The sequence below is a fragment of the Cyclopterus lumpus genome, chromosome 3 (assembly GCF_009769545.1).
Source record: "Cyclopterus lumpus isolate fCycLum1 chromosome 3, fCycLum1.pri, whole genome shotgun sequence".
Taxonomy (NCBI): domain Eukaryota; kingdom Metazoa; phylum Chordata; class Actinopteri; order Perciformes; family Cyclopteridae; genus Cyclopterus; species Cyclopterus lumpus.
Window position 1 is genome coordinate 18,602,337 of NC_046968.1, and position 13,498 is coordinate 18,615,834.

A 13,498-nucleotide genomic window follows, 5' to 3' on the forward strand; every position below is an offset into this window, starting at 1 on the left:
AGATAGGAAACCAGCCTAATGAGAGAGTAATAGTCAATGATAGATGGGTTGGGGCAGACAATCACTGCCCCATAAGCATGCAACTCTGCAGTGAGTGTATGCTCATGTAAACCTGTGTATGTGTGTGTGTCCAGGTCTTGAGAGGCCAGAAGGTGAATGGAAAACTACTCTGGGACCCTTCTCTCTGTCTCCTCATATCAGAGGAAGAAGCCATTCACAGGAAAAATGTGTGAGTATCATGTTTTTGTCTGTCTTGTACAGATAAATCAAATAAGTGTGACAAATATTATTTTAATGTTGGTTAGCGTTATTTAGACTATTGGGAAATCACTTTATGTAAACCTTTTTTTTCTGGGAAAAAACTGTTTTAAGAAACTGAATGTATCATCATCTCTTCCCAGTTCCTATGAGGATGAAATAATTATACTCTTATTTAGAAAAGCTCTTGCTGCAGTGTGACAAGTGCACGTTTAGTGATTTATAAATTAGAAGGTTAAGTCAAATTGAATCTTCCCCTCTGAAAACAGATTAAAATGTTTTACAAACACCGGATTGAGCCCCCCTGGCTCTTTGGGATCATTTCTCAGTGACCACAAAATTACCCACAATGCCACCATAAAGCCATAAAGAGAGTTTGTGCATGCATTAATAAAATAGGTCAGAGATTTGACTAGTTAAAACATCAATAGAGCCACTGGATCCCAACTGTAAATTTCCATTTAAAAGTGTTTTTATTTAATGATATTGTCAATGCTCCTCAACAGCAAGGATAATTTAACAATTCTTAAGGATGATTTGTTTCTGAGTCTAAATGTTGAAATTGTATATAATGTACTTTATAAAATGCGACACAGCTGCATACATAAATCATCTTTGACTTTTGAAATTATTTCTGAAGAAATACACATTTGATTAAGCGCTGCTGCAGAATACCTGAATTTATATAAATCTTCATTAACAAACATCAACAAGTTAGTTTCATCATCAAAAAACAAAACAGTGTTTAATCCGTAATGCCATTGTAATTCAAACGCTTCACTAAAAATGATTTAAAACCATCCATCCATCTATCCATTTAGACTCACCAGGAGTGGTCCAGGCAAGAGAGATGGAGTGGGGGCCCAGCACTGTCACATTGTGCGGCGGTTGGATCCCAGTGGGGCACCAGACTGGTGTTTGTATAACATATTTGTCACTCACACCGGTCCCACCCCCTGTGCTGGCCTCCAGTTTATACACATACCTGAAGAGATGGCGAGGTAAAGAGGTAGCAGATGAGGGATCAAGGGAGAAGGAAAGAATGTGCAGAAATGCAATGTTAACGGGGCAGTTTCACACAAAACAGTCCCAGTGTATTGAACAGGAGCTGGTTGAGATCATTGCTTAAACAGTCAAAAGATGAAAGGAAGTTTTATTAATATATCTCAAATATATGCTAAATTGTCATAGCACTATCCACCAGTTTCTTACACAGTCCTGGCAGTTATTTTCGTCGCACAAGAGCTGCATTCTCCACTTATGCGAGTGAAAATCTAGCGTTTTGAAATCCAGCAAGCCAGAGCTCTGACCAAGCAGCATCCTGTGAGGAGCTACTGGCAGCTATAGTTCTTAATTTAAATTACGCGTTACAAGTGTCATCTTAACGTACCACATTAACTGAAATATCTTAATCTACCATTCCAGCCAGCAGGACATCTGCTGGTCTGAATGTTAAAGGGGCTCTCAAACCAGGGTTAATGCTGGTTTTAGGGTGGAATGTCACACTGAAGAGTTAATTATGGCAGCAAAAATGTTGTTCCTCATAAACAGCAAATCAACTCAAGCCTACCCACTGCATTTGATACTGTAGTCTACATTGCTTTGGTAAATCTTCTATGGTTTGTAAATCTGCATACACTCAGCAATGCTGTGCATATTGTGCTGGAGAAAGAGTCTTGAGTTTTATCAGTGTTGTTGTAGATTATTGCAACAAGATTGTTGGGATTGGTAAACAGGAATAACTGAATTGTATTTATTTATGAAACAGTGCTATACAAGGGCAGAGTCCCCAGCCTTGAATTAGCATCATGTGGGAATGTATTGTATCCATTTTAGAAGTATTGTTACATAGAATTGTATAATTTCTTTCCATGGGAGAAATTAAGATTGTGAAAAAAAACTGTTTTACTTGTCAAAACTGTTTTAAGAACAGGGGAAAAACTATTTAGATCAGCCTGACAACATGGATCACCAGAATGTTGTTTGCCTTTCTTGTCCCTGAGGACTTTTGTACTTTATATTTGTAATTAATTGATAAAATAACAACTGGATGGCGAACGCAAATAGATTCAAACGTATTATACTTTAACGTGTATTGTGTGCACAGTCTCTGTGTGTAAACTCATCCGGCGACAGCACTTGAGGTGCATATCTTCCCCTCTCTCTCTCTCTCTCTCTTTCTCCATCAGACATATCTCTCTCTCTCTCTCATCTGTCTCGCTGCCTCTCTCGTACCATTCTTTACCTCTCTCGCCCATGACATCATAAGATAGATTTCCCTTTTAAGAGCGTGCGGCTGGCTGGTGCTAAAGCCTACATTAGCTTTGTAAGTGGACCACCGTTTAACATTAAAAGCCTTTAATTTGCTATAAAGTCCAGCACACATGCATTAATAGGCGGTGGTGTTGGGTTATTGTTCCTGTGCAGAGCGTTTTAAACAGGAGGCCATTAGCACCTCTGCAGTGAGTTAGAACGCAGTCAGGGAAATGTATTAAAACTACTCATATGTTACTATCATAGACACACACACAGAAAAACATAAATAAATACACCTCACTGAGACACACTAGATGTAGAGAGGAGAGACAGAACAAGACAGAAATCCTGAGAGGGAGAGAGCGAAGCAGAACTAGAGTGTGATGGAGAGGGAGACTTCTATCATGGCATACGGTTTCAGTGGGAGAATGAATTTAAACACTTCATCACTGGAAGATATTTACTTAAATGTAAACACCGCCTTGGGATATACAAAATAAAATGGTGAGTGTGTGTGTGGTAGGTAACGGGTGAGAGGGGCATTTGCATCTGTTTGGATGTGGATGTGGCTGTGTGTGTGTGTGTGTGTGTGTGTGTGTCCTGCGGGGCCAGCCAGAGGGAATAGGTTAATTCTCTCGTCATCTTAGACACTTCCTGGGCTGCCGAAGCAAAGTGACAGCTAATCAACATTGTCATAAATAATCAATGGCCACTTTGAGCAGTCTCACGCACATACACATGCGCACACAGACAGGCATGCGTGGGTCCACACACACGCACTCGGCAAAAACACACAAAAGACTGCCTGGATAATGGGGCCGGTGCTCCCTGTGTAATTCTTGGTGCAGGGCTAAATTGGGAAAAGAAGGGAAGGAGGAAGGGAATGAGGTAAGAGGGAAAGGAGGGAGGGTGAGAGGAAAGAGAAGTGAATAGGAAGCGAGGCAAGTGATGAGAAGCGAAGGGTCGAGACGGGAATGCCTTCTGGCAGACTATCTGGAATTAGGGAAAATTAAACGTCACACACACATACAGTCCTATCTTCCTTCCTTTCTCTTTCTCTTTCACACATACAGAGGAGATTGGAGTACTGCAGGGTGTTATCCCAAGAATTTTCTATTTGGGGAAAAGAGAAATGGTCTCTGGAGAGAGAAGGCCAAGGAGAGTAAGGGGGGAGACAGGAGAGAGGGAACGGGGGTATCCTTTTACACTCTCATAATTAAAACAGAAAATCCATTTTAGAAAAAATACACAGATTAATAAAGGTTAAATGAAAATAAACAGATAAATAAAATCTCCGCTCCACTGCTGTCTGTAAGCAAAAGCCAAATCTGATTTGTGTTTTAATGTGTGTACGTTTTAATGTTTGCATCTGTCATGGGCATGTCAAATATTTGCTCATTAAATAACACAAACAGACATATACAGAGTGCAGTCCTGAGAGAGAGACATGGATGGGACGATAAAAGAGAAAACATAGGGTGACCCCAATATAAACACACATACACTTAAATGGGAAAATATTGGAATTAAAGGGATGATTAATTCTGAAGCTACAAGTGAAGTGTGTTTATGCATGTCAGACTTCTGTACATGTGTACACACTCAAATACGTTTACACTCATGTGTGTGTGTGAAGTGTGCGAGTGATCGCTCTCTACCTGCGGTTTGGCAGGAGTCCAGTGTCAGTATAATTCTGGTCACGGTGGTCTCCAGTAAAAATAGTGTGACCGTCTCTGTTCAGTCTGTACTGGGAGATGTGTCCATTAGGCTGGGGTGGCTGATCCCAGTATAGCTCCACCGCAGATGTGTTTATTATCAGATGTCTGGGGCGTGACCATACACCTGAGAAGCAAAGAGGGGGAGAAGAAGTGGAGTGTTTCCCCACATTAACTGGCACCTATCATTGATATCTATTCCTTTTTCTTTACTTCAGACAAACTGAACATAAAGTGCATCACATCATGTATAAAAATAAACAGCAGCAAATCTAACAGCTTGTTTTTAATTAACCCAGGAAAGGTTGAATCACTATTTTGTTTACTGGAAACTGAGAAAAGTTGAATGAGAATGAGAATACAGGTAATAGATGTATTGAGTCATGACTGAATTATTACAATGAGGGAAAAGACAGCCATGTTTTGTCATGAGATTATAATGAAACAGTGAGAAGAACATAGATCAAGCAGACAGGATGTGGTTCTAATGTGTTATTGTATTATTTTAAATAAAACCCAAATGGTCTAAAACTCTGCTCTGAAAGGAGGAAGGTTTCATTAACACTTAACTTAAATTAAATCTGGTCACTAATATATAAATGCAAACATGTAGCAGATATGTTCATTATAATCACACAGATAATTAATTTTAGATTATATGAAATGATATAGTGGACATTGAGACACAAATATAAGTGTGGAGGGTAGTGGGCAGGAAGAGATTAAAAAGAAGAAATATACACAAAGGTGTCAAAAGAAAGACACAATTTAGATAAAAAAGGGGTTGAAAAGGTGCACAAAAGGAAAGAATGAGATATTCAAATTGAAAAGAAATAGCATAAATATTGAAACCTTGGAGGAGAGATAAATGTGCAATAGGTTTCAAAGGGAGAGTAACAATATGCAATAGAACACGAGTGGAGAAGAAAACAGATGTGGAAGGAAAAGATCAAGACAAGAGAGAAGGAGAGGCGGTGGAGCGGAAGAAACAAGAGAGAACATAGAAAAATGAGAAGTGGATGAAAAGAGGATAAAATCCTTCTGATTGAAGTTCTTTAATAAATAAAAATCCACAATGGCATTTTAGCCAGGCAACAAAATGAGGCTTCGTTCCACTGTCGGCAACGGTGAAGAAGAATAAAGCGAGAGAGAGAAAGGTGAAGGGAGAGAGATATGGTATAAACCAAAAAAGGGTGAGCGAGGGGGAGGATTCATAAAAGGAAAGCAGTGAGAGGAAAAAAGAGAAGTTAGAAGAGCGGAGAGGAAAAAGAGAAAGATGAAGTAAGGACATAGACAAAGGACGTATTTACAAAATGCAAGAGATATTATTAAATTTCAGTATTTATCAAAATGAAAATATCTTATATGGTTCAATTAAAGCAAGCTTTAATAATAATACCATAAAAATTTAAAACAATGTAACATTTTTTTGCCAGTATGTCAACAAAAGGCAAAAAATATATACACACATTATATGTACATTATTCTGGATCTTACATCTTACTATAGAGAAAATGTTTAAGACCTGTGGAATCGCGTTGACCACTTCATTTGTACATAAATGTCACTCCAAAAAATTCAAACAGAGAATTTCATAAAATATTTATTGAAGGTTTAAAGGGATGTCCAGGGAATTCATTAGTGTGTGTGTGTGTGTGTACCAGCAGGGGAGGCTTGCATCGTGCGTCCTGTGGAAGGTAAGCTGGCTCCACATCCAACAGCTGTGCAGGCCACCAGCACATACCTGTAGTCTGTGTACGGCTGCAAACCTGTAGCACACATACATGTATACATTTAAGATAAAAACAAGATTACAAAAGACGAATCTTACACTTAAAAGCACACCGAGGATGAAAAATCACACACATACTTTAACAGATTTTATTTTATTTTTTTACAATACACTGCAAATTAGTTTTTCAAAACTGTATAAAAGGGATAAAGAAAGAAGACAAACAAAACAAAATGAAAACTAGACAGAAAAGTAAAAGAGGGGAAACCTTGGCCAGCCCGTATCACAAGCTCTCTCCCTCTCTATCTATTTCACTCTCCCTCCCTCTGTTCTTTCCACACTCTCTCAACGGATGGATCCATATCTGTCGGTGTTAAATTATGCATGCCATAACTCAATAATGAAACAACGTAAAGATGGGCAGCCGCGGAACTGACATGGGATAGGACCGGTCCAACGCTGTAATGTCATCAGCTTTTGATCTATGATAATTATGATACCTCGGTATGCGTTTAGGCTACAGCGTCCAGACATGATTTATTTATAGGCACCCGCTATGCAGTCTCAAAGAAATCACATAGCGGTCTTTTAACTGCAACCACAGAAAATCTGTTTTTGGTGGTATATTGAACCTTTTATTGGATGATTTAAATACTCGAAGTTGCTAAAAATTCCACATGAACCTAAACAAAGTTATCCTCGAGTTAAAAGCACTTTCTGGTGATTGAAAACCTTTGTCTCCTTGGGATATATTCTCTGCCCGGTTCTTGATATACGGTGGATGGATGGGGATTAATGGATGGATGCAAATCCTTAATGTTGTCATGGGGGTTGACTGGATGTTTTATGGTCATTCACTTAGCTGACAGCATACAACAGCTTACAAATCAAATTGAAGGGAAAATGAAAGAACTAAAACGACTCTATTTCAAGTGGATGATTGCAAAAACAGGCACTGTATGATACAGTGTGTTGAATTCTTAATTTACACAATTGTAGATGGATACATAATACATATTTTACAACATTTACGATTTTTTATAGCTTAAATAAATCTGTTTTAATATTGAGAGTCAGGCTTACATATGTGTTATAACAACATACTTTTTTTTCTGGATTTCCTTCTATGCTTTAGTATAGCAGGGCAAATACACAGTATACGGGACTCTTAACCATGAGATATAATTTGATGTCACTAATATTATTTATCAGTTAACACACAAGGAATATGGGTGTTAACTGATAGTTAAAAAAAGAAAACAATCTAAATTTTAATATGTGTAAAATATATATATATTTTTTTAAATAAAAGTCCCCTAATAATCTAAATGATCTATTGATGCTTCCAGCTAAGTATATTTGGACGCTGACAGACAGAGAGGGACACCCTACTGTGTGTCTCAGCTGCTATACGCATATCGGTATCCATCCTGTGTTGACTACTACATACTGCAGCGTGCACACACACACACACACACACACACACACACGCACACACGCACACACGCACACAGCAGAGTGCTTCACCACGGTTTCCTCATGTCTCTTTCTACTGCTCAGCCTGCTTAACATGCCTTGCAGCCTGCCACGCTTAACACAACCTCTGATCAATGTGCGTGTGTATTTGTGTGTGTGTGTGTGTGCACATGTTCTCAATATGTTGCCCTATGTTTGGGTTAAATAAAGGAAATCTGCCAGCCATACAAAAGTACTAGGGTTGAAGCGTAAGGCTCTTTTACACTATTTAACTGTGCAACTAAGCGTGTTTATATGCGTGTGTGCACTCCGGCATAGTAAATGATATCTACACTGCAAGTGATGTCATTTGTTGCAACACTGAATAAAGCAGTAAGCCTGCACTGCATTTTCTTACATACAAACAGATACAGTGACCTTACGGGAGTCAGAACAGGGCTGGAAATTGGACGTACAACTGTGTTATAATATTCCACATAGGACACAAGTAGACAACTTTATGGGGCTTCAAGGTGGGGCTTCTTGTGACAATGGCTTCAGAGGTAGTGAGAATTAGAACAGTACGTGAAATCTGTGTACATATACATAATATTAAGAATGCTTTAAAGTGTTGCCCATGCCTAATAATTACTTAATTCAGTTCAGGAAGCAGAGAGCATGTCTGTAAAAGTAGAGTTATCCTTTCTGCCCTCTATGAAAGGAGCAGCCCGAGACTAAGAGAACTACAAGGCCAAAAAACTAAGATCCTCTCATTCTCCAACCGCTCTGTCTCATGCTGTTTCAAATATGTAACCAAAACAAACACAATTATACGACTCCTTTAACGTGGATGTGCAGATGGATGCAAAAACACACAAACACCTCTGATGTTTCTTGGTGCATTTCAAATTACTTTTGACAGTCAGCCTGAAGAGGGCAGTGTTGGTCTGCTGAAGAAATTACACCATGTCTACCTTGGTGTGTGTGTGTGTGTGTGTGTGTGTGTGTGTCTGTGTGCATGTGTGCGTGTCCGTGCAACAGAAATAAAGATGTGCGTGTGTGTTTACCTGCATTGTATGTGCGCTTACCAGTGCATACACACATGTGCTTATGTGCTTGATTATGGAAAAGACAGAGGAAGCTTCAATCATTTTTACAGTGATCACTGGGAAGTGAAAAACGTGTGGAGGGCGTTTTGATGTGAGCAGCCAGTGCCTCACTAACTCAGAGTGAGACAAGGCTGTTACTGTCGTAGTGAGAGCTGGACATAGTGGAGATAGGTGTGTGTGTTTGTGTGTGTATGTGTGTGTGTTTGTGTGTGTGTTTGTGTCTGTGTGTGTGTGTTTGTGTGTGTGTTTGTGCAAGACAGAGAGAGACACAGAGAGAGTGACTCTGGCAGTAAGACGTTGAAGCTTACATTCAATTATAAAAGTAAAAGGGAGAGACTGTGCTTGTGAGAAAGAAACCAAACAAGAGACAGGCTTGTGAGACTGTTGTTGGGGAAGTGTGTGTGTGTGTGTGTGTGTGTGTGTGTCTGTTGCAGCAAAAATAACTGATTTAAAACTGCTTTTTATTGACAGGTTGTCGTTCCCTGTTTGCATTAGAGAATATGATAGGATGATTGGCAAAGGCCGCAGTACCATGCCAGTTACCTGATACACCACATAGACAGAGGGAGAGAGAGAGAGAGAGAGAGAGAGACAGACAGACAGAGAGAGAGAGAGAGACAGAGAGACAGAGAGAGAGAGAGAGAGAGAGAGAGACAGAGAGACGGTGAATTGAAAGAGAAGATGGAAAGGTGGAAAAACCAGGTAGGAAAATACAGTTGAGATCTGACGGCTGAGAAAGAGTGAATTGAGAAATAGAAAGAAAGAAAATAGTATGAAAAACTAAATTTGGTTTATTTGCATGACAAACAGAAAAAACGGATGATTCATCAGGAACAAGCACAAAAAAAAATAAAATAAAAAATAACAGAGATTAAGGCGGGAGGAGGGGAGGGGAGGAGAGGAGAGCTTTGATAACACCTCTCCTAAATAATTAAGAGTTTGACTTCCTGTCTGTGGCTCCCTAATGCAGAGATTGTCTGGGATGGAACAATGAGATCAGGTTCACACACACACACACACACCAGAGAGAGAGAGATCCCCTAAGCAAGTTAACCTATACGTGCAGGTAAAACCTATAATACAGTAAATATATGCAAAATATACACAACATTCACGAACACACAAGTGCATGTGCACAACTAGACAAACACACATACTGACTTAACTTACACACACACATTCCCAAATCCCAGTCTGGATGACGAGGCCGGGAAGTTGAGATCACTCCCATTTCCAGTTTTAACCAATAAATAGAGCTATATGTATATATATATATATTAACTGAGCTTAAAGTAAATATGAACTGTGTTAACTGTCACCTAAGACTAACATATATCTTAGGGAACATCCTTCTTTCCTGCCTACTGCCCCATTGAGTTCCACCAAGTTAGAATCACACGTCATGAAGTTTAAGGCAGGTAGACTCATTGTTAGGTTCACACTTCTTATGAATGACAGATTTGGGATTGATAGATGACAATAAAAATTCTAGTCTGTCAACCTTTTCCCCTGTCTACTTTCCTGTACCTATAGCACGGACCAATCAGAGCAAGAGGGAAACACATTAATAAATAAAAGAACATACTCTATTCCCTGCTGTTCTGAATTAATAATGAGCCTACAAACGACCAATTAAACACATGATTAATGTCATAATCTATATAATTGCAGGCAATAATTCATTGTGAGCTAATGATAGCAATACTTAATATCGATTCACATGGGGTGTCTTTGTACAGTTGTGCTTAATTCTTTCTATGAAGTGTCCCTTTCCAGAACTGTTAAAAATGGCATTAATAAGAGTCTATTTCTTGCTTATCCTAAGGCAAAACATAAACAGGAAACGGTAGAAGCCACAAATTTGTTTATATAATTTTAGGTTCCGGCATCATAGAAGCAGCTGCTTACTTTTGTTTAAAATATATACTGTATATATATTTATTTTTTTAACCACAAACTCCGTATTTCTATTGTTTGAAAATAAAAAAAACAATGGTACTCGTTTTATTATGATTATCATTACAACAGTTCATTTATATGAACTTTTCTTAATAAATGAATGCCTTAGGGACACATTTCTTCAGTTTCTGTGGTTTGAGTGAGGGAGTGAGGTCTTCGAGTGTCTGTCTTTGACAGCGTTGAGAATCGTCGGAGAGAAGCAGAGAGGATGAATGACGGCGTATTAAACATTAAGGATGAGGGAGTAGCACAGCAATTATTTCTGTTCATATTTCACTGAAAACACTTACAGCCATCCATCTTTTCATCTGTCCCACTCCTTCTTCCTTTTCTCCTTCACTCCATTTCAAAGAGTGTCATTTTGTGCACCTTTCACTCCCTGGCTCACCCGCTATCTCTCTGTTTTACTTTTTACTGAATTGTTTTTTGTTTTTCAATTTGTTGGCGCACATGTTAGTATGACACTGTTTGAGGAGCTTTGATTTAACGGCAGTTTCTCCTGACAAAACTAGAACATACACACAGTATGAACACTTGAGTCTGTATTTTCACTGCGTGTGCATGTCTGCATGCAAATAAGCGTGTAAAGACACATGACGAGACAAACTAAATTATTTATTACTAAAAACACATCTTCACTTATATGGGATACAACTTTAATATTATTCATGTATAATTATTCTACTAAATCAAACTGAATTAGGAAAAATAGCAAGAAGGTGCATGAAGTATTTTATTTACCGTTAATCATAAATATATATAGTAGGGTTGTTCTGAGCTGATATGCAGAACTGGTTTGGGACGACTCAAGGCTTTTTCTTTTTATCAATCTGTAGTGGCAATAAAATGTTGATCCATTTCTTACCTTCTGTTGTTGTAAAACACAGAATTTCAATACATTAAGACAGGAACCTATTACTAATGAATACATGTGTTGTTAGAAAGACAGTTGCAATGTGGAGAGACAAGAGCGGGTGAAAGAGAGGGCAAGAGACACATAGAGCGAGAGAAAGAAAGATAAAGAGGGAGAGAGAAACTCCCCCAGTAGTGGTTTTGGCTGAATACGCAGGGTTTTCCAGTGTCTCACTGGGGGACAGGGGAATTTCACACACGCATGCTGGTTGCTTACACTGGCGCATGCGGCTGGTACAGTATTACAGCACATTACCATCTCTATTTGGCATTGTTTGCTTTGCCTCATGGCTCCACATACACACACACACATGCTTGTGCGCACACAACTCCTGACCATACAAGCCAACCACAGGCACCATGGGAATAGTCTATTGGCTACTGGCAAAGCCGATGCCTTGCCTGGTCTGAGTCCAAGACAGAGCAGAGACCAGAGCTGTGAAGGGAAAACGCCACTGAAATTCAGTCACTCGACTTACACCTGAACATTTAATATATAAAGAACAAATCAGCTTACACTTTAAATGTTTACATTTGAAGGGTTGATAAAACCCACAAATTCAGACTAACGCCACCAGGTCTGTGTGCTGATCTACAATTTTAAAACACACTTACACACTGTCTTTTCAGTGTTTTGTTAGAGCACTGGGTCTCAACAACTGTTTTGTACATATTTTTGAGTTTTAGTCATAGTTTTAGTCATATAGTTTTTCGACTATACCTTGAATAGGGAAGGTAGGGGCCGTAGTAGTAGCACTCTAGTAGCACTTAAATGTCCCTTACCGATAGCACTTTGTTGTTTAGCACTTTAGTAGCACTTAAATGGCACGTACGGATAGTACTCTGTAGTTTAACGTTATTGAAGAAATTGTACTTGCTTGATTCTTGTTGTTCTGAGTTTGGACTCATGGTTTAATGCACTTATTGTAAATCGCATTGGATAAAAGCATCAGCTAAATGACATGTAATGTAATGTAGTCATGTGTGTTTTATGTGAGCCTGAGCTTGTGTGCCCAACTACTATGTTTGAGTGTGCTTATTTGTTGTTGGTTGTGGGAATCAGGTGTAAATTCAGTCCTTAGATGACTTCTAGAAGCCAGCATACATAAATATTTACATGAAAAAGAAGAAAAAAGAAGAGGGGGAGGAGCGAAGAAGAGGAGGAGGAGAAAGGAGATAGAGAGAGATGACAAAGGCAAGGAGCGCAGGGAAGAATATCTGGAGTGTGAGGTCAGGAGGTGAGAAAACAGGAGACAGGAGAGAGGGCGAGAAAGTAAAATGAAAGACTGTTGAGGAACAGACTAAAAGTGAGGCCTAATCTCTGATAATCTCAGAGAGTCTTACCAGTCACAGTGTAATTTCTGGGCCCATCGATGTGTGTAAATACGGTTCCTATGCCAGTCTGGTTCAGGTGGTACTGTTGTATGTTTCCATTGGGATGAGTAGGTTCAGACCAGCTCACATGGAGGGAGAAAGGGCTTAAAGCTGCTACCACTGGAGGCTGCACGCCCTCTGGGACTCCCTGGACGGTCACTGCCACCACCTAAATACACACATGGACATTCACACAAAAGATATAACTATAAAATACAGTATATTTCTGATATTTTACAGAAATGCAAAAGGAGAGGCTAACAGATGGATTCCTGCTGTGACCATTTTTGAATGTAATTAACACAAACACAACACAATAAAAAACTGCATCCAAATTTAGGGCTTCTCTTTCTAAGGTAATAAAAAAAAAAATTTCTGGTAATTAAATGTATTTCCCGAAAAATAAAACAGAAAGGTAAAATGTGGACAGAAACACATTTTTACGTTATAACCTTCTGTCAAATACACCCAAAACAGGGAACAAATTAAACCAAAACACAAACTAACACCCACCTGCATCATGGGAAAGATATGCTATACTGTAGAGCACAATAAGGAGCTGTTGTATTTGTTGAACATAGTGAATGCACTTCTACTATATTTTAACATGTATGACAATCTGCAGACTATAGAATACACAATCGTATATTTTACTCCTAGAATCCACTGACCTAGAGGGAAGAACCCTGTGAATAGTGTTAGTGTGGAAAAACTGTCCGAATGCAAAG

The 13,498-nt window shown here is 39.0% G+C and overlaps 1 protein-coding gene across 1 annotated transcript in view; it reads right to left on the reverse strand.

The window, feature by feature from the left end:
- The window catches only part of ush2a (Usher syndrome 2A (autosomal recessive, mild)), a 191,946-nt gene that overhangs the window by 35,633 nt on the left and 142,815 nt on the right, over positions 1 to 13,498 (reverse strand). The window contains 4 exon segments of the mRNA XM_034527265.1: positions 1,086 to 1,243; positions 4,173 to 4,356; positions 5,891 to 5,998; positions 12,741 to 12,939. Coding sequence (XP_034383156.1) covers positions 1,086 to 1,243; positions 4,173 to 4,356; positions 5,891 to 5,998; positions 12,741 to 12,939 — 649 coding nt within the window.